The sequence below is a fragment of the Takifugu rubripes genome, chromosome 12, assembly GCF_901000725.2.
Source record: "Takifugu rubripes chromosome 12, fTakRub1.2, whole genome shotgun sequence".
In the NCBI taxonomy this organism is placed as follows: Eukaryota; Metazoa; Chordata; class Actinopteri; order Tetraodontiformes; family Tetraodontidae; genus Takifugu; species Takifugu rubripes.
This window is the reverse complement of record NC_042296.1, coordinates 9,151,795-9,173,422: the sequence shown is the minus strand read 5'-3', so window position 1 is coordinate 9,173,422 and position 21,628 is coordinate 9,151,795. Positions and strand designations below refer to the sequence as shown.

The 21,628-nt window shown below is 42.9% G+C and overlaps 1 protein-coding gene across 7 annotated transcripts in view; it reads right to left on the bottom strand.

Annotated features, from left to right (window-relative positions):
• Positions 1–1,474: 1,474 nt before the first annotated feature.
• LOC101073872 (PHD finger protein 14) overlaps positions 1,475–21,628 on the bottom strand; it is a 72,532-nt gene continuing 52,378 nt past the window's right edge. Inside the window, exons 12-18 of one of the 7 annotated variants that reach the window (XM_029844903.1) lie at positions 20,713–20,819; positions 20,176–20,307; positions 19,311–19,461; positions 15,747–15,809; positions 15,103–15,224; positions 7,279–7,396; positions 1,475–1,901 (exon numbers count right to left, since the gene is read on the bottom strand). In XM_029844903.1, coding sequence (XP_029700763.1) covers positions 1,833–1,901; positions 7,279–7,396; positions 15,103–15,224; positions 15,747–15,809; positions 19,311–19,461; positions 20,176–20,307; positions 20,713–20,819 — 762 coding nt within the window. In that variant the 3' untranslated portion in view covers positions 1,475–1,832. Of the gene's footprint in view, positions 1,902–7,277; positions 7,397–12,444; positions 13,796–15,102; positions 15,225–15,746; positions 15,810–19,310; positions 19,462–20,175; positions 20,308–20,712; positions 20,820–21,628 lie in introns of those variants that run through there. The other 6 variants (XM_029844904.1, XM_011618883.2, XM_011618882.2 and 3 more) reach the window with 6 other exon arrangements.

Here is a 21,628-nt window from a genome sequence, read left to right as displayed (position 1 = left end):
TTTAGAGGATTTTTTTTTACAGTTTTTACAGTGTTTACAGGATTTTTTTTTTACAGTGTTTACAGGATTATTTTTAGTTTTTACAGTGTTTACAGGATTATTTTTTTTACGGATTTTACCGTGTTTAGAGGATGATTTTTTTTACAGTTTTTACAGTGTTTACAGGATTTTTTTTACAGTTTTTACAGTGTTTAGAGAATTATTTTTTACAGTGTTTACAGGATTATTTTTAGTTTTTCCAGTGTTTACAGGATTTTATTATTTTTTTTTACAGATTTTACCGTGTTTACAGGATTTTTTTTTACAGTTTTTACACTGTTTACAGGATTGTTTTTTTTTTTTTTTACAGTTTTTACAGTGTTTAGAGGATTGTTTTTTACAGTGTTTACAGGATTATTTTTAGTTTTTACAGTGTTTACAGTATTTTTTTTTTTTACAGATTTTACCGTGTTTAGAGGATTTTTTTTTACAGTTTTTACAGTGTTTAGAGGATTTTTTTTTTTTTTTACAGTTTTTACACTGTTTACAGGATTTTTTTTTTACAGATTTTACAGTGTTTAGAGAATTTTTTTTTTTACAGATTTTACAGTGTTTACAGGATTATTTTATGGTGTTTTCTTTGCTGATCTGAAACTGAAACATATTATGGTTGCTTGTGGCAGCAGTAATAGTAACTACTTTCATCTAAAAAGAGAGTTATGCTGTATTTTATTTTATTCTGTATATCTGTGTAGATCAGATATAAATGTAGCCGCTGCTTCTCTGCCTCCTAGTTTAGCTACTGTGCTGTTCACCTGCAGGCACCTGCTCACCGATCAGGTGGGACACAACAACTGAAGAGTCATTTTTAGGGCCGACGTCAGCTGGAGGAAGTCAGCAGGAAAATGGCTGAATTACAGCCCATCATCGAAAGGTTGCAGACGCTTTGAAGAAACTGGCAGCTCAGAGTGAAGCGACATCAGCTGGACCAGATGTGCAGCGCTAAAGTGGCGTTAGCATGAGCAGAAGTGGAACCTGACAGAGATTCTTCTCCAGGCCCGGTTGGAAGCTCTCTGGAGAAAGCCTGGAGAATGGTTGGATGGTCACTGCGTGAGGACGCTCCAGGTTTTAAAACACCCTGGCAATGAAGCACCAGCTGATACCTGTGGACCCTGTGAGGTCGAGGAAGAGGGCGTGGCCAAACAGGATCCCGTGACAGCGAGGGAATCCTCCAGGAGGAGCGGCACGTCCACGTCTGGGAACGTGTCAGTACATTTCATGAACGTTATAAAATGATCGGATCAGTTAAATCTTCTCACGATGTTGGTCACAACTATGTAGTCTCAATAAAATCCTTCACAAAGTGATTCGCCATCACCGTGGTTTTTTTTTTTTTGGTTGTCTTTGGAAAAAAAAAGGGTCGTCAACAACGATTAACACGTTCACAATTGCAAACCTTGAGCTGTTTACATGAAAGAGGAAAATGAGCCTCACAGTCACTATAATCACTATTTAATGAGTCGGGGACATAAAGGCTTTTAAAAGTTGAAAGAAATGGGTGTGGGGGGGTTTATGACATAGAAAAATAGAACCTGCAGTCAGTGTGGGCGTGGCCACGCGTCAACAGGACGTCCAGGTCTGATGAGCAACTGTCTATGAAAATAGATTCTTCCAGAAAGTCACTAAAGATCTGTGGCTGCTTCAGGTGGCAGAAAAGTTCTTATAAAAAGTACAAACTTCCACCCATGTTAGCGTTTCCGCTGTGCCTGTGCAGCTTGGAACAGATATGATGTGTAATTAACGTGTAATAAGACGAGATAAAGCTCAACGCAGGACGTTTTTAGCTCAGTTGTTCACAGCTCTTCATCCTCCTCCGGTTCCTCTTTGACAGGAGCCTCCTGCTCCAGCTGCTCCTCGTCCTCCTGCAAACGTGACACACAACATCTGCATGAGCCGCCAAACATGATAGGAGACAAAATATTAGGAGACAAAATAATAGGAGACAAAATAATAGGAGACAAAATATTAGGAGACAAAATAATAGGAGACAAAATAATAGGAGACAAAAAAATAGGAGACAAAATATTAGGAGACAAAATAATAGGAGACAGAATATTAGGAGACAAAATATTAGGAGACAAAATAAAAGGAGACAAAATATTAGGAGACAAAATATTAGGAGACAAAATAATAGGAGACAAAATATTAGGAGACAAAATATTAGGAGACAAAATAATAGGAGACAAAATATTAGGAGACAAAATATTAGGAGACAAAATAATAGGAGACAAAATAATAGGAGACAAAATATTAGGAGACAAAATATTAGGAGACAAAATATTAGGAGACAAAATAATAGGAGACAAAATATTAGGAGACAAAATGATAGGAGACAAAATATTAGGAGACAAAATAATAGGAGACAAAATATTAGGAGACAAAATATTAGGAGACAAAATATTAGGAGACAAATAATAGGAGACAAAATATTAGGAGACAAAATAATAGGAGACAAAATAATAGGAGACAAAATATTAGGAGACAAAATATTAGGAGACAAAATATTAGGAGACAAATAATAGGAGACAAAATATTAGGAGACAAATAATAGGAGACAAAATATTAGGAGACAAAATATTAGGAGACAAAATATTAGGAGACAAATAATAGGAGACAAAATATTAGGAGACAAAATATTAGGAGACAAATAATAGGAGACAAAATATTAGGAGACAAAATAATAGGAGACAAAATATTAGGAGACAAAATATTAGGAGACAAAATATTAGGAGACAAATAATAGGAGACAAAATATTAGGAGACAAATAATAGGAGACAAAATATTAGGAGACAAATAATAGGAGACAAAATATCAGGAGACAAATAATAGGAGACAAAATATTAGGAGACAAATAATAGGAGACAAAATATCAGGAGACAAATAATAGGAGACAAAATATTAGGAGACAAATAATAGGAGACAAAATATCAGGAGACAAATAATAGGAGACAAAATATTAGGAGACAAAATATTATTTTTCTACAGATCACCCAGAACGGGGGTCACCCAGAACGGGAGTCACCCAGAACGGGAGTCACCCAGAACGGGGGTCACCCAGAACGGGGGTCACCCAGAACGGGGGTCACCCAGAACGGGAGTCACCCAGAACGGGGGTCACCCAGAACGGGGGTCACCCAGAACGGGAGTCACCCAGAACGGGAGTCACCCAGAACGGGGGTCACCCCTGAATACTCCAGTGGAGACACAAGCAGCCATGTTTTGGACTCCGGCGGACTAAAGTAGCACGTCACAATAATGCAGCACAGACGTGATGACGACATCCATCATGGATCTCAGGTGGCTTCATCTGGACAACCACATCTTCTACAATCATCTGAGACACCAGAGAGGGGGGGCGCAGGAGCAGACGAGTCCAGGGGCGTCCTGCTGGGTTCTCATTCATGCTTTTATGCAGTTATTTCTGGTCATGTGACACCACCCAAATCACGCGTGTTTTACTAGAACCATCGTTAGCTGGTTGTATCAAACCGCCACTGCGGATCAAAAATAGAGGCCAAACGTTCTTCGAATCCTCTTCTCCTGAGGAACATGGAGTATGGTGCGGTTTCCCAGCAGGACATGATGGTTCTGGCCCTGGGGGATCTCTCTATCAACTCCCACTGGGGAGGAACAAGAAGGTAGGAGGGTGTGTGTTCGCTTCCCTTCACACCCTCTGGCACAAACATATATGATGAAATGTCAGATTTCTCTTCATCAGAGTGAGCAAAGCTTTATTAAAAGACAGCTGTACACACACACACACACACACACACACACACACACACACAGAATGGGACAGAATGGGAATTAATTGTATATTTCACTAAAAACGAGACACTAATGAAATCAATAGGGTTTCTCATTCTGGCGTCCACTTGTCCCCACCTTGTCCCTCTGTCCTCATCCCCCCCCCCCCCCCTTCAGCCATCCTTCACTGTCCTCACAAGTGCTCCACGTGGTCATCGAGTAGATGACATAAGGAGTTGCCTCATAAATCCTCATTTAACCACCTACATATTTAATTTCACCTGTAAAATCCGAGCGACTGGGAAGAGCAACAGCCACACCCACGTTCACAGGACGCTCCGATAAACAAATCACTGTCCTCAATCCTGTGTTGACTGGAAAACTGGTGAGCCTCTAAGTGCACGAGTCTAATATCAGAGCTCTCTGTATAGTAATATATAGTAATCTATATGTAGACGCCTTAATTGGAGTTAAATGAATCACATGCATGTTCCACATGATCCCAGAACCAAACAGTCAGGAAGACCAGCGTTCCCGTCTGTAGCACGACTAAGAGGGAGCGTGCGCATCTTATCTGCACCACCAGGAACGTCTTGTTTATTACATGATGGTCACAGAAGTCCCCCAGTAGAGCTGTGGGCTCCCCAGTCGGAGCACCATCCTGCACCCCCACCCGGGACTGTCCCGTGGCCACAGACCCGACCACCAGGCCCCCCCCCCGTCAGCCCCAGGCCTGGCTCCAGAGGGGGGCCCCGGTAATGCCAAAGTTCAGTTGTTCAGGCTATGGTACATTTTGATTTAATTTAGTCTTTTTGTGATTTTTCTCCCCTCCAGACCTAACAAACCTTCTAAAAAAACAAGCACTATAGAATAAGAATGATGATAATAATGTTAATTACTGGGTGAAATCTCCCTGTAATGCATAGAACTCTGCAAAGCTGAAGCCTTCAGGTAGGTCGGGCCCTTGTGGCCCTCGTGGCCCTCGTGGCCCCCGTGGCCCCCGTGGCCCCCGTGGCCCTCGTGGCCCCCGTGGCCCTCGTGGCCCTTGTGTTGTGTGTGTTAAGCCAAGCTTGCTGCACGCAGACCTTAACCAAGGCTGCATTTGCCTTTTCTCATCGTGTGCTTGACTTTGAATGTCCCTAAAATAGGGAAGGGGGTGTCTGCGTTCCACTAAAAAGTTGGAATGAGCCAGAGAAATGGGCCGCGGGGCCCCAGGGGCTCCACACAGCAATAACACACCTCTGTTTACTCCAAATTGCCTCCTAAGAGAGACGTGGGCATCTAGAGCACCTGGTTAACGTGATTGAGGTGACTCCTGGCCATTGATTTTGTTTTTGTCTCCGTCATCCTTCCAGACAACATTTGAGGGTGCCATGTGCACCCGGTGGGCTGCTTTAGGTCGCACTCCTTCTTTGTTGCTGCTACTCGCCTTTAATCACAATAAAAAGGCAAAAGTCTGGTCATAAACACAAAGAAATAAAGTCATTAACGAGGATTCAATGCTTTAACAACCTCATAATGTTGAGGAAAAACCTCAATTATTGTAGTTTACAGACCACAGCTATCGCTCTGTGGGTGTGTGTGTGTGTGTGTGTGTGTGTGTGCACATACACGTGCACTGATGTGGGTGGGGGCCTCTGGCCAGCAACCGGGAATCTCCAGTTTCCAAAGATGCCTTCCTTTGATGACAACAAGTCTGACTGCAGCTAACGTCGTTGATCCCACACTCGTTCATGGTTAAACAGGTTCTCTGGGCCCGAGCAACTCAGGGGGTGAAGATTCCGAACTATTGGATTCTCCGTGCTGTCCCTGAGTGCCTGACAGTGCTGCCCTAAACCACCCCCCCCCCCCCGGCACCCAAACAGGCCTCAATAAAAGTCAACATGTTCATAAGCATCCCTCTAAACTGAAATCAATTCAACAAGGGTTGAAAGGCCTCTGTCAAAGGAAGGTTTATCAAACATGTGCAGCAACTGGAAGAACTCGGGCGACCGTTTTTCTGCCAATATTCCGACTAAAGAAGCATCAAAGAGATCAAGACCTGAACAGAACGAGCCTCAGGAAAGAGCAGCTCTTTGGGGTTCCGGGAGGAAACCGCTGTATTTCATCGGAACTCTGTGGATGGATGTGTGTGTGTGTGTGTGTGTTCTACACAACTCAAACTACTCTAATGTCTCTCTCTGAGTGAGGACGGGGGGCACATCAGAGGTCCTGGGGGGTGGACTCTCCAGACCATCTGAAGCCTTCAGAGGATTCCAAGATGACGTGCACGTGATTTATGCTCCGTCACTCCAAACGTGGACGGTGAGCCTTCAGCTCGTCACGGGCGGTGTGACACATGACGGACAGACGGCCTCACATCCGCATCGCCGCTGGATTTCTGTTCTCCTCAGTGTGGAGGAGCGTCTTCAACCGAGGTTGTCGGTTCAATCCCACTCCAGTGCCTTTGTTGTAAATTCTAACGAACAGAAATTAAGTGTTCGCTCTTCCGTAAGATGTCTTAAACGCCCCTCACATAGGGACACAGCCACTGCGGCGGCCTCGGCGAGAGCGGGAATGTTCGTGAGAGGGATCAGGTCCTGTTTTTGCACTCACCGCTGGCATTTAAGGAACGTTCTCCCTCCACGGGCAAAAATGAGCACGGCTTGGCATTTAAAAGCAGATAATAAAACTGTCTATAAATGCAACTCTCCTCACAGAGTGCTTTTAAGATGCCCTTAGTTGAGTCAATTATCTCCCCACATGCTATTACACACACACTCGGAGCGCCTTGTACTTTAGAAAGGTCTGCGCGCCACTTTCACAAAAAGTCACAATCCCAACAGGCTTTCAAGACACAGACGAGGAAGATTTGATGTGTGTTTTCGTCAGCGCGTTGCTTTATATATAACTGAGCAGGTGGCTGCTACACACACCTCCGAGCTCCGCTCCGCAGGTGGGGAGACGAGCGAAGGTAATTAAGGACACCAAAAACCAAAAAGACGCAGCCACCTCGCAGGGACGAGGACGGCCAGAGTGGGACAGCGATGAGGACGACCATCCAGAGAGAATAAGATAAAACGTGTAAGAACAGGGGGCACCGCACGTATGGCCGAACACTTTTTTGTTTAAAAAATGTTCCAAAATTAATCATTTGTGTTTTTTTTTTTATCATTTTGGGGTTGTTTTTACCCCCAAACACTTAACATTTTGACGGTTATTCCTGCCTACGAGGTGAAGGACTCCACGTTGCATTAGCCACATGCTAGGTGCTTCTGAGGTGGCGTCTCCAGTGGGGAGAGTGACGCGTTACCACTTTTATGACACGCCGTCCAAACATTTTATCATAATTTTAGTGGGGATGAATTTAAATCCTGTTGTATCTATTTTAAAGACCTTTACTTATTTAATGTGCTCTGCTGAGTCTTTAATCACAGTTTTAAAAAATGTCTAAATTTGCATGTTTTACTGGACACAAGTGAAAGAAAAGCTGCAATGTTGTCCACGTTTACCTTGGACGAGGACGTGTCACATTCCTGGCAGATCCAGCCATATCCTGTTTGCTTGGGAGACTTCTTCAGTGGGGGGTCGAGACACCCGAAGTGGTAGCAGAGCAGACACTCGTCACACCTGGGGCAGAGAAGAATGGCACCCGTTCACCATCACCAGCACAACATTCAAGAAGCAACTATATTCAAGAAGCAACCATATTCAAGAAGCAACCATATTCAAGAAGCAACCATATTCAAGAAGCAACCATATTCAAGAAGCAACCATATTCAAGAAGCAACAATATTCAAGAAGCAACCATATTTAAGAAGCAACCATATTGATGCACCTGCGTGACACTAAATGAGTCCCTGAGTGTACAAAGGCAGATAACAACCTATAATAAGCTATAATAAGCTATAATAAGCTATAATAAGCTATATAAGTGAAGCAGGTTCAGTTATTATCAAACGCAGTGGAAACCAGAATGTTTCATTCACTTTATATTTTCTGCCAGACAGTAAATAAAGGGCTCAATATTTCCTGGGCAACATAAATCAACAGCACAACTTGGCAGACGTGTTGTTGTTGTTGTTGTTGGCCTGTTCCTGTATCTGTTAATGGAAGATATCACCACTGAAAAGTTTGTCTGTTTTGTTTTTGGCAGAAATATAAGTTTTGCAGTGTTCAGCCTTTAACAAATTCATCATATAAATGTAGTATGAGAACTAAAGTTTAGTAATTAAGATCACATTAAGTAATTATGTGGTAGTTTCATAACTTCCCTGATGTTACCAGAAGCACCAATACTAGTGTTGATGTAACAAGTGGACCAACAGTCGTATTAGTAGCTCAAATAGAAGAAGTAGTATAAAACATTATTAATGAAGCTAAATTCAGCGTCCTGGTATCAGACAGCTGCTGCTGCTGGGCCTTTTCTTTCTTTTTGTCTATAAATGTGTGTTTTGGGCCCATTTTAAGGTTGTGTGTTTACATTCCGTGGTCCTTGCATCTATGTTCTATAATGTATCTTATACGCAGATGCAGATCTAAGAAGAAATCCTTTGGCCTTTGGTTTCAGACAGTAAATTAGTTTAGTTTTTATTTCAATTATTTAGGTTAGGACCTAAAACTGCTGCTTTCCCTCTGATCAAGCCTTTCATGACGGTTTTTCTCAGTGATGGAGAAGAACAGAGCAGGTTGAGGATGAGCTCCAAGGTTGTTATTGTAATCAGCTTTGGATTGGAGGATGTGAATCCTCCTCATTGATTTGGACCCCACCGACTTTAACGGCAGGCGTGCGTCTGTGTCTGTGTCTGTGCTCGTGAAGGCCGGCTGGCCTCTTAGATGATAAGAGAACAGCCATTTCCCCTCATGCTGCAATAACAGATCAGTCTCTCCTGGCCGAAAGATCAATTTCCAACCGTTGAACACTTCAGTTATTTCTGAGTGTTGTTTCCAAATAAGAGAACACGTTAAAGATGCGTGGATACTGGAAAGCTTTCTAATGAATGAATGCCAGGGGGGCAATAAGATAATGAACTTGTCAGGAACAGAGCTACTAGTGAAGCTAAAGCAGTCCTGAGTGAAAAGACCCAACCAGAGGCACCGCTGACTGCAGTCTAAGGTACAAGTGACCAAATTTACTCTACATTCAGCACGTTTTCATTTGTTAGGGTCCAGGAACAAATGCAGTTTCAGTAGGACCTGAGTGGACATCGATGGCCCTTGTATGCACGACAGTAGATGGATCCAGATAGAACCAGATAGATCCAGTAGGCAGGGAGGGTTTTTCTTCAGTTCACTGCCTAGAAACTGCATTTTCAACCAGGGAAACCACAGCCAGGGCATCCCATCGGTGCCGACCAGACCACCAGCATCTCCGGGGATTAACGTCTCAGGTGGAAAGTGATGGACGAGGCTACGGAGCGGAGGAACGGAGCAGGTGAGGCAGAGCCCTGCACAGGCTCCCACAGCTGAGCTTCTTTATCACAGCAGGACTGATGAGCTGGAGGTCACCATATCCATGCAGACACCTTCACACAGGACTCTAAGTGGAGAATCAGCACCACCACACTGGTCAAGAAGGCCCAGCCCGACTTCCTGAGAAGGCTCAGAACGATAAACCTGTCACACAGCTCCTGAGGTGGTTTTCCTCTCTACTGAGGTACGGAACACGTAGGATGATGTCACAGGCAGCTGCTCCCTGCTGGAGACATTTCCTTCTCCTCCTGTATCTGAGAAAGACTCGCAGCATCTTAAAGCCCTAATTCCACCCACTCATCATCTGGTTGACCTGGTAGAGAGCCAACAAATGCTCCAGCTCCATCAGAACATGCACCACATCGCCATGACGACCTCTGAACTATGAAAAGGAGTCTGCCTGTTGTAATATGAGCGTATGGATGGGAGATGGATGCACGCAGTTTAGTTTACACTTGTTCCTTTTTACTGAGTCTTGACTGGTTCCACGGGGGAAGTGGGTGGAAATTGAAAACAAAACAAGACAGCAGAGGTCCTTCAACGTGGAGAACAGGTCCTCAATCAATACGTATCATCACCTAAGTGATTCAGTAACAGAGATCTGACAAACAAGCAGCATTAATGTGCCTCCAACAGAGTGTGTTGGGCTCAAAAGGCCTTTCCAGGCTTATAGACATGAGCTAAACCTTAAAAACAAGAGAAAGAGCTGATTCCAGATCAGAGCTGAATCATCATTACAAGACTGAAGACTCGACTTTCACAGAAAAAGCTTGTTCAGAAATGTGGAAATTAGCATTTGGGCCGATTTAATTACCTTTGGACGGAGGAACATTGACTGAGCAGCCTGTGCTGTATTTGCTATCTGAATCTGAGGGCTCTCTAAATTCTGCCCTTACACATCCAGCCAGCAAGGTCCTTGATGTTATCAAAGTAATTTGACCCTGCTTTAATCATTGGGAGAATTGAGCAGCCCCCCACCACCCCGCTCTGGAAGGAGACAAAATCCAATCACTCATAAGAGAGGTTATTGATTGATGTAATCTTATTGGATGTGAGGCGGTGGAGGGGACCTGATTGATTGCTTTTGTCCACTACACGTGTTGATCTTGGTTGGCGATTTTGTTCACTTTCATCTGCTATTTAATCTGCCCCCCCCCCCCCGACTGGAGTCCCTCTGGGACCCGTCCTGTCGTGTGTGGGCCCGACGGTACGCAACTGGAAGCAGCATCCACTGATCTGGTAAATTTCAAGCACTGTTTGAAATGTTCGCTCCCTCAGGATTTACAGCTAAATGAATGTGTAGCAAGATAAGCAGACAGGATCGAGTCCAGCTCATCCAATTAAATACATTTCATAGAATAACAGCACGGTCTCGACATTAGCGACTGTATAATGTGCTAGTCGCTACGTCTTAGCCGGGCTGGTTAAGGTAAGGAAAAGGGAAGCTTAACAAGAGTTAAAATTCTCCTGAGCTGAATATAATTAGAGGTGTTGATGCTCCAATATTGGTTAAATGTAACAGCGGATCACTCGTTCTGGACTAGATTAATTAGTTCTTCTGTGGATGGGCCATCTATCAAAAGACTTGAATTAGCATTCGCTGTCTTCCTTATCTGAGGTGACTCGGTAACGGCAGTGACTAAAAAAGTGCTCAACTAAGGAACCTTAGCGGTGAAACACTGAAGCGGAGGGTTATTGATGCTCGCCGCTCGCCAGCGTCTTTGTATCCAGTCTATTGTATTGACAGTAGAAGCTAGAAAAGTTTTCTCCACAGCGGCGGCTCGGCGTGCTGAGGTCAAATGACTGAAACAAGGCAGTAAATTCATCAAGTGGCCAATGCAATTATCTGGGGAGGGGCCACGTGGCAGAAATCAATGTGACACAAAGCTCTCAGCCACTGGGTCTCACCCATGACAAAGTGCATCGGTTCCTTCTTTCTAGGAGAAAGAATGGATCGCTGGACGAACGCCCAAACGGCTACTTTTTGATTTGCTATCGATCTGCGATGTTTAAAAGAAGAAGCGATTTACAAAAAGTGGGAGGCCGTGAAGGTACCAGGAAGGTGTTGAAGGGCCGAGTGAGCATCCGTCTTCATTGGCTCATTTGTATAACTCATTCACGGCTCGAGAAAAGGGGAAGCAAACAGATCACTTTGGCCCTTCGCGTCTTGTGTTCCAAGTGTCCCGTCCTTCCCAGCAGGGGGCCCCAGTGTCACAGACACAGCAGCAGAGTGACGACTTCCACCAAGCCTCCACTGATGCCACAAAATCAAGACTTTTCTAGGACCCTGTTCACTAACGTCCATAGTTACTAAAAACTGTATTACGTGGTGATGTAAAACAAAAAAAAAAGGGGGAAAAAATAGAGTTATCGGAATCGGACTTGGCACAAAATAAGATTTAAATATTGTTTTACGGGCTCTTTAAGCGCTGTGGCTTGCAAAACAACTTAAGGGTGAATACATTTCCCTACTTGGCCACTCTTCCCACACACGCTTGTTTCCTTCTTTAAAGAGACATGAGGAAAGAGAGGATTCAGCAGAAACAGAAATGCTGCCATTACCCCCCCCCCCAGTAATGGGAAACACACTCAGCACTGGATTAGTTAGTGCTTTTCTCTCTTTATCCCCCAGTTCCACCTTCTTCTCAAGCCACATTTCAGAACACGGATCCAGATGACAAAAGCTTGGTAAGAAATGGACAACTGCTCACAGCCTAATAGGGAAAAGCCATGGCAGATATATGACCCCCCCCCCCATGACGGTTTAAATCCATTTAAAGGGCTTTTGAGGTTCAAATGGTCGGACTGGCATCTCCACCTCGGGGTTATTTAAATCCAGATTTTTCTTTAAAGGTGTTTATTTTTTGTAGTTTCTACTGAGACGCGTGACCCTTTTGTTACCCAAAGGATTTAAGACAACTTGTGAAACTAATTATGACGTCAGGGGACCCAAGATAATATCATCTAAGAAGAAGGGACTTTTCTTTTGAAGGGGAAAAATGTGCACATCCTGTAGCCTTAATGAATCGTCTGCAATCATCGTCTCTACTGTTTTTTTCCAACCGCCCCCCTCCCCCAACGAGGCAGCCTCTTCCCAGGTGATAAATCACAGATGACAGAGAGCATTACACGCACAAACGGACCGCCGCCACAGCACCTTTACAACAATTAATTAACTCTCTGACACTCATTTATCACTGCAGCAATAAGGTGAAAAAGTCAAGAGTTTATTAAAGCTCTGCTTCATTTTAGGGAGCAGCAGGCCAGAAGCTGAGACACTTTACAAACACAACAGCAACATTCTTACTGCAACCTGAACACACAAATTACACAATTAGCTAGATTGACCTTCTTCACTAAACTAATATCTGAAAAAACAAATAATGGCATTAAAAAAGCACTGAAACGTATCATCAGAACAATATTATGCAAACAAGGAGGACGAGATTTGTCGGGTCTCTTCAATAAATAATGAACATTTCTCACATTACGCAGCTAAACCAGCACTCAAAGTCTATCAATCACAGCACCGACGTCATTTTTAAATGGATGCACGTGTAGCCATGCAGCAGGCGAGCGACACGGCCAGTAAAGTCCTTCTGTCGCGTCATCTGCAGAGACAATGTGGCGGCGTCTCCTAACAGGCAGCAGCGTGGACCCGACCCGACCCGACCCGCTCCCACAGCATGCATATAGGAGTAACATGAGAGCAGAGGGTGACACTTGGCCCTCACAGAGCAGCGTGCAACTGTGATCCTGACAGTGCTGACAATAGGCCCCCCGGGACGGCAGGAGGACGACTTTTGCCTTTTGACTGTCAACTTGTCAATTTAACTGTCAAGCTGTGGACACAGAGGAAGACTGGGAGGAAATAAGAACCACTGGGACGACTATTAGAGGACTTTTAACCATGACCTTACTAATTTGCCTCTACTACAAAAGAAACGAGTTAACCTTCCTGTTTCACCGTTATTTACATTTAGGTGGGAAATAAATGTTCCGGGCGACTGGGTGGCCTCTACACCTGATAACAGATTATAAAGGTGAAGAACAACATTTATAAGTTACTAAATTCACACTTTAGAGGCATAGAGAGGATTTTTCCAGACAGCAAATGAAGTCAGAAAATGCTTCAAATTCCAATTCAGTCGTGAGTAACATAAACCAAAGAATCTCACGTAGAAGACGTAGAATTAAAAGCGCCAAAACGAAAAGATAAATATATAAATGGGATTTTTTGTTTAGGTAGCATGAAAGGCAGAATATTCACAGTCACTGGTAACAGAGAGACTCAGTCAAATGACTTTCAAACAACAACAACAACACTAAAATCCATCAACTTTTAGATTGTAGACGGCTTTGCTCATTGTTTTTATTGTTCTGTTGGACAGTTGAGGGTCCAGCTCAGATCAGCAGTGGCTGCGGTCTTGTTCTTCATCCTGACTTGCCAGTCTTGAAACACCTCAATTATCCTCTCTCTGTCTCTAAGGCAACGGTCATCTGTCATCCCGTGATTTTACGGTGCGGTGGCGAGGTGGCTGCCCCGGCTCTCACAACCTGTGCAATGCAAAGATAGAAAGAGTCAGGGCAGCACGCCTCTCACACCCCGAGCAGAGCAGCAGCTCCAACCAAACATGTCTGTCTGTCATCACTTTCACAAACGCTCCACTCATCTGAAAAGCCAGAAAACGACGGACGCCGATAAAAAGAGACGCTGTTTACTGACAGCTAAACTGAAACAGGAAACAGTTCATAAATTTCTCTAATTTCTTATTTAAAAAAGGTATAGTATTATAGTAGTATTATAAGCTATAGTCGTGCTTATAACCAAATATACATCTAATTTTCATGGGCTTGTTCCCCCTTCTTTTCTTTATTAGATTAAGATTTTTATAAATTAAAAACTACCTCAATGTTTCCTGAATTTAATTAAATAACTTAATAAAATAACCTAATTTAATAAAAGCACCAGAATGAAAAAACTCCAGCTAAAATAGAATTCACATTGTCTCCATTACCGATGAAAATCGTGAATATTTTACATTAACTTTGTGAAATGTCAGAAAATGCTGACAGAATGACATTTAGAATGTTTATTGATCACTATTACAGTTAATATTGGAAGAAAGCAGATGAAGCTGAATATTTAAAAGCAGAATTTGGTGGGAAGGAGAGTTGGCAGGTAAGGAAAAATGTTTCCAAAGAATAACTTTGATTCCCCTCGTTAGAGTGTGGTCAACTTAATTTAAACTACATTTCAAAAATATTTTAAAATGACAAAAAAGATAAGTTATTGTTTAAAAATGAATAGAAATTGTTCAGTACTGTTAAATTCTTCTCAAATTTGAAAAAAGTGGAACTCACCACAGTGGAAAAACCAACATTATATTATTATACCAACACACACACACACACACACACACACACACATATATATATATGTACTGGTATATACATGTATCTATATATATATCACTATATATCTATATCTATCTATCTCTCTCTATATCTAAATATCTGCAGAGATTCCTAATGTCAATAAAGAATCCTGGTTATTAGAAGGTTGGCAGCTGAAATTCCAGGAATGAAGAAGAATAAATTGTGCTTTTCATTCCATTTTAATGAAGTGTGCAGATGTATGTGGCAGGTCAATATAGAGTGTGTGTGGAGCAACGACCTGCAGCCGCGACATTCTGCAGAGCGCAGGCGGCTCCAGCCTAATGAAGAGTGAACTTTAATCATCAGGATACGACTGCCTCATGAGACTAGCGCGCACACACACACGTACACTCACACACACACACACACACACACACAGCACGTTTAATAATCCAAATCCATTTCAGAGCAGGACACCCACAAACCTCACAAGGTTTTCATTGTCGCCCGGTCCTTTGCAGGTCGCACACTCAGTCCTGGTATCGTCAGTTTTGGGCTTTTTCTGCATTGCAGTCTGACGCTGCCGTCGCTCCCGTGGCAATGGTTCCTATGGAAACAGAGTTGTTAGAAGAATCACAGGCTTTTGTGATTAGGATGTAGCTTATGTGAATTTTTTTAAGACGTTTGAATTTTAATGCGGCATCTTTTATTTCCACAGCCGCTCCGACTTTGTTCTGACAGTCCCTCATATGTGTAAGAGCATTGGAGAATACGGAGGGAGCTGATGAGAGCAAGACAGAACAGCTTCACCTGACCCGAAGTGATGGGAGACTGATCATTTCACCTTTGGATGGAAAAAAGCTTTTAATCAGTCTAAAATAGGAAAGGAATCTTTGTCTGGGCTGTCAGTTTGATTTAGAGGTCTGTTCATCATTCTTGAATCTCTGGTGTTGAAAATCAGGAGCTCAACACTCACAAACCGCATGTTCCCAATCACTAAATAGCATTCTTTAATTAAAGTAGCCCCAGAGTGGTTAAAAAGAAATAAATGTGATGGTTAATCAGAACGAATGTAAATCATATAAGAAGTAGTCATAAGCTAGTGTTGAGAACAAAATGGGTGAGAAACCTCATTTTTATCCTCCCTGTCTTCACAGATGGGAACTCTCTTCCTCTTCTGCCCTCTGGTTCTCTGCAAAACACAAAGAATACATTCCCAGGACCAAATCGATTGGTATCATATTCATTCTCTGGAAGGATTATTTTAGAGTCTTGGTTGACAGTGTGGTGACTCCCTGAGAAACTGATGTCTAACACCAAAATCATGTAGAAATGAGTGATAATCTGCATGTCACCGCGCCCTTATCCTGAAATTATGATGTAAAAATGATTAATCTGACAGAAATAATGCAAATATTTCTCCTAACAAGACCACCAACGAGCGAGAGTGGCTGGAAAACTCCCCTTGAACCAGAAGAAGCCTCTTCCTTCAGTGCTGACGGAAGGTTTTGACAAATGTGTGGTGTCCATGTTGATGTTAGTGAACATTTAAACCATTACAGTTTGAACACAGACAGGGTGGGAGCACAAAAGATGCCATTTACTCCCTCACGCACTTGCTGTTCCAACACCTCGGTGACAGTGGGGCTTATGCTCGGCTGCTGCTTCAGCTGCTTCTTGTGATTCAGAAACCAAAGCAAGTGGCGTCAGCCCCTCGGTAATGAGACGGCATCGCTACTTTTAACAGTTCGGGTCAACAACGGTGTTGCTCAGGTAAATACCCGATAAATACCAGCGCTTGACAGGCGTTGGCAGCTCATTGGTTCTCTTCCCGCTGTTTACACCCGAGTGCTCAGCAAGTCACTCATGGAATAATAGTTTGTTTATTGGTGGGACAACAAACGGCTCTCAATTAAAATTAAAGAGAGAGAAGAGAGAGCGCCGTCTGTTGGGAGCCGAGCTGAGGGGCGGAGGGTTCTTGGTACAAGCCTGGAAGGTGTTCTGCTAGAAGGGGAAGGTGCCAGAACACCTTCAGAGCACTGCCGAGGTACCTTTGAGCAAGGTGCTGAACTCACAATTGGATAGGCGCTGCTGTGAAGTGCTGGGGTGGACTTGGCGTCGCCCATATGTGCACCCTCCCCGGGAGCCAGAAAGGGAATAAAGTGGCCAAGAAGAAGAAGACGGAAGAGATGTTTGACCTCACAGGAGCTCGTGATCACGTCAGAGTTATGGTTCAGGTCTGGAAAAACTACTCTGACCTGAATAAATGACAACTTAACTTACCTACCGAGCGTCTCGGTGCTGTTTTGCAAGCACCAAAGTTGCAGCGGACGGTTTTAAATGCGGAGAATAATCGATATATTTGAACAGATTGTAAAAACAATTCCATCTGTTGCCTTCGACTCACGACCAGATGGAGCACTTATCATCAAGAATGCAGGAGGCTATAATCCTGCCAGGTTTAGGCGTGCACGTGGCCCGCTTGATCATCTGCAAACGCTGCTTAGAAAACCACCCTGATATTTAGAGAATTCTGCACTTGACTGTCAATATATGTGGTGATGAAGTCATTTAGAAGGTCACTGAGGGAAAGTGAGGCGTGCACGCAGCTAAAAGCACAGTTAATCTGAGGCTTTATCCAGGTGGAGAAATTAATTCTGCAGGCAGTTTAAAAGTGCACTGCAAAAATCAATCTTTTAATTAAGTACATTAGTGCACATTAAGGCAAAATAGATCATCATCACACAAGATTAGATAAATTAACAGAGCTTAGAATATGGTAGTAGCTACACATATGAATTAATTCTCCTAACTTCTGGAGATTAATAAATTAATTAATTAAATTAATTAAAATTAATAATAAATGTTAACATGGTATAGAGGAACACCCTGCTTGCTTGTCAAGTTGTGCCTGAAGCCTTTTCGTTGTTAATCAGCTCTTCTGTTGTCACACAAGAAGAAATTCTTATTCTTATTTTTCACTACTACATTAGAAAGCATGTGAGCCTCTTTATGTAGATTTTCAAAATGCCCCATGGCATAAATTAAACGTCTGAATTGGAACCACGCCATATCGTGACAGTAATAGTAATGAAATGTGAGGGGGGTTACGATTATAACTCAGCATTACTAATAAAACAATCACCTATAATCAGAATCAAAATGACATATTTACCTGCTAAAAATACAGTGAATTTCTTTTTTGACACATTTTGAAAGAGTGTAATGTATACAGCACATAATCAGCCACTCCTAATAGAGTCAAAGATGGAGGGACAGTGGTCGGCTGGTAACGCCATTAAAAATGCAAAGTAGCGCCTGTTTGCATCTGCAACTGCACGTCTTGCATTAAAAGATAACCGCTGCACTGAAGTGGCTCGCCCAAGTGGCAATGGCTGTGAGGAAATCAGAAAGCTGCTTAATCCCTGAGAGCTTCAGCAGGGTTTCTGGCACCAGTGTAGCACCACGGTTTTCAAACCTACACAGGAAATCGTGCTAACCCGGACACTGTGGCGTTCCAGCTCCGGGATCTCTGGACAGGACAGATGCAGAGTAGAAAGTGAAGAATGGGTGAAGACACTCCTTTGTTCATTTTTAGTTCAGATCGTTAGTTATTCTTCTTTTAGAATTCCCAGAAGCAGAAGAATTCGTCCCTCAAGGCTCAGTGTTGCGACACCAGGTCACATATTGACAGATGGGACAGAAAAGGAAAATAAAAGAAATCCTCCATTCCCTCAGCCCCACACTGTAAGATATCAATCTGGAGTGTTTCTTAAGGGAGTGTGGATAACAGCATCTGTATCAAAGGATCAAAGCATGCTTGACACAGATAAGTGAAGATCCACTGAAGGGTGGGAGACAGGGCTCGGTATTCTTTAACACCTGGCCGCAGACATGAAATGTTCACTGAACAATGGTGGAGGACTGATGGAAACCGCAACACAAATTTCATTCTGAGAACAAATGAGCTGGAAAGTATGGAAATCCAAAAACAGCCCAACCCAGGCAGCCTGAGGAACTCTGAAGGTATAAGAATAAAAACCCTTTATGAACAGCGATAACCAACGTGTATTGACCAGGATAAAGCTGATTAGACTTCAAGGGTATTCATTTAAACAGTTCAGCACTCATATAACAGGTTTAACAGGTTGATTACAGGTCACCATAAGGTGGTTCTGCTCCTGAAGTGAGTTACGGACATTGTATTTGTAGTATAATTTCTCCTAAATGCACCACAAACACCACAATTTTTTTATAGTTTCCGTTTCGGGAATCTATGGGGGAATCTATCTATCTATCTATGTCTTTTATCATGTTCTGTTTTAAAATAATGAAGAACATATTTTCCTAAAAAATAAATACGACATGCTCTTCAGAGCTGAGGGCCTTAATAGAGCCAAGCAAAGCTGGCAACGCCGCCCCCGGCAACCCAGCTACAAAGATACAGGAGTGCTCCACCAAACCAGTGCTCTGGTCTCCCAATGGAAACTGTCCCATCAAGAAGACTGAAGAACACTGGAAGAGCATCTGGGAGAAGGCTAGGGTTAGGGTAATGCTAACCCGAACCCTCTACACCACATCAGCACCTGTTAATGGTCCCAGAACCTTCTCACGAAACCTTCTGGCTGCTTATAGACAGCAGCCATGTGCAGCAGCCACGTTACACCTCTTGTTTGTCAGCCTGTGCCCTCACTTGATGTTTCTTTGGCTCTGGCGACATCTCCTGTGGGATGAACTTGATTGGACCCTTGATCTGCCTTCTGGACCTCTTTGTGCCATCAGGTAATGTCTCCATGGCAATATCAGCATCGTCACTGCTGGCCTGGTCACATTCGGAGCATTGCCTGGAAACATATGGAGTGTTGTGATTCGATATCATGGGTGGAATTTATGAAATCTGTGCAAAACAAGAGGCTTCATATTACATTTCTGACCTATGTCACTGAATTCTACTTCTGATACAAACTATTACTGAAACCATTTCTGAAAAGAATTTAAGAAGTCATGCAGAACTAATGCCCCCCAACAGCTGGGTGTCGATGTAAGGTTGAGAAATGACACTGTACATGTTCCTCGGCAGCTCTTCCTAAGTTGTTTGATTTTTTAGTTTTACTCAAGATTCCATCCAGCCACAGGGGAGGGTGGATATAAGACACTGTTCATTGTTTCTTTATGCTTGCTCACTATTCCAGATCTATTATGTCACTATTTCTCATCAGCTTTATGAGCTAATGGACACTATAGTTGGTTTGTTCATTAAAAAGAAAAGTAATTTGCCTTCTTTTTATTTAAAAGAGCAATTTGATTTTTATTAAACATGACAAACTATACTTATTTCCACACCTGTTCCGTGCAATCTGATCTTAATCACCATTTTATTACATTTTTACTTGCAACTGTTTTCCTGCGGTGTTACTGCAGCCACATATTTTAGTCCAATTTAGTTTCCATGTCCATGTTCTTTAATTAAAATGAGTATTATTTATGAAAGAGAGCCTTAAGGTTGTGTACTTCCAGTTAAAAAGGACTTTCATTCCAATCGCTCCAGCAGCTCTCACCAGTAGCTGTTCTTGGTCTTTTTGGGCATCCGTGTTAGTGGTGGCTCCAGACAGCCCAGATGATAATAAAGTTTGCAGGTGTCACACAAGACCAGTAGGTGCTGGTCCTGGTTCTTCTTACAGATGCCACAGCTGCAGAAAGACACGTCACACAGTGACAAATCCACACGAGAACTCATGGTCAGGAGTTTTTAAACAACAAAAAGCCAAGCCACAACAAGCCACACAGAGGTTAACTAGCAAGGCAACAGCCTCAGCTAAATCCATGGCAGCAATAGACGAGTTTATTACTCGGCGTAATGTTTGTACGATCTGCTTTGGGAGCACATAAGAGCCCAGCCGAGCACCGTGTTAACGCTAATGCACGCGGAGAACATATGTCGCAATGGGCTTACAGACTTTTGTAGAGCTTCTGTTTCCAGGTCAGAGAACTTTAGCACGTGTGCCGATCACATAGGCCAGCTCGCCATCCACATGCTCTCGGGAGTCAACTCACAACTTATTTTCTTTGTTTGTGTCTCAATGTTGCATGCTGACCTGTAGAGGATTGCTGGTAGACTGGATGACTTTCCTGGGGACCCTCCCTCCTTTTTACTTGGTTTCCTCTCTTTGGATGCTTTCAGGACAGGTGGGGTGTTTAGTTTCTGCCAAAGGGAGAGGCCAACATTTATAATGACAGCATTAATGAGCATTAAGATGAGTGCTATGTTCCTGGGTATTGTATGTTAGATGTTGTATGTATTACTTTATGGGATGTTGAAGATGACAATGAGAGTAATGATCAGCATAATAGACCTGATGACAATAACAGTGGTAGCGGTGGTGGCAGTTATAAACTAAAAAGGTCTCAACCAGGAGGTAGAATGACAGAAACCAGACAACCTTTAATGATTAAATGCATCACAATTGTCAGAACTAAATCATTTGAAAGAAATTGTGATTTTCGATTCACAATATTCAGGGCAGTTTGTAAACTGCAGCTGATCCTTGTCTTCATCCCAAAAAGGACACATTAAAATGCAACAAATCTTTAAATTTCAGCATAGAAATGTTGATCATGTGGCTGTACTATCAACTAATGCAGTGCTTCCTCTCAGTATTTCTCCTGAAGTGAGTATCAGTCAACAAACCTTCACACTAGCCGTTTTAAATGTCTGATTGTGACCCTCAAAGCCTAGGGACCGTCCAACCTTTACCAGAAAAGATAACCTTGCTGCCCAACTTAGCCAAATAAATCAGCATAACCGCATCATACAAACATAAAAACGACATTCTGGGAGTTGAATCATAGCAACTGGACTGTGTGAATATCTTGAAGGCGTGAGGACGTGAAGAGCATAAGCATTTGGAACTCCCAAAACAGTCAGCAAGAACTGATGAAGCCTCTTGGATAAGAGGGGAAACGTCTTCTAGAAACTCAAACAGTCCAGTTGCTAAGCTTCAACTACCAGAA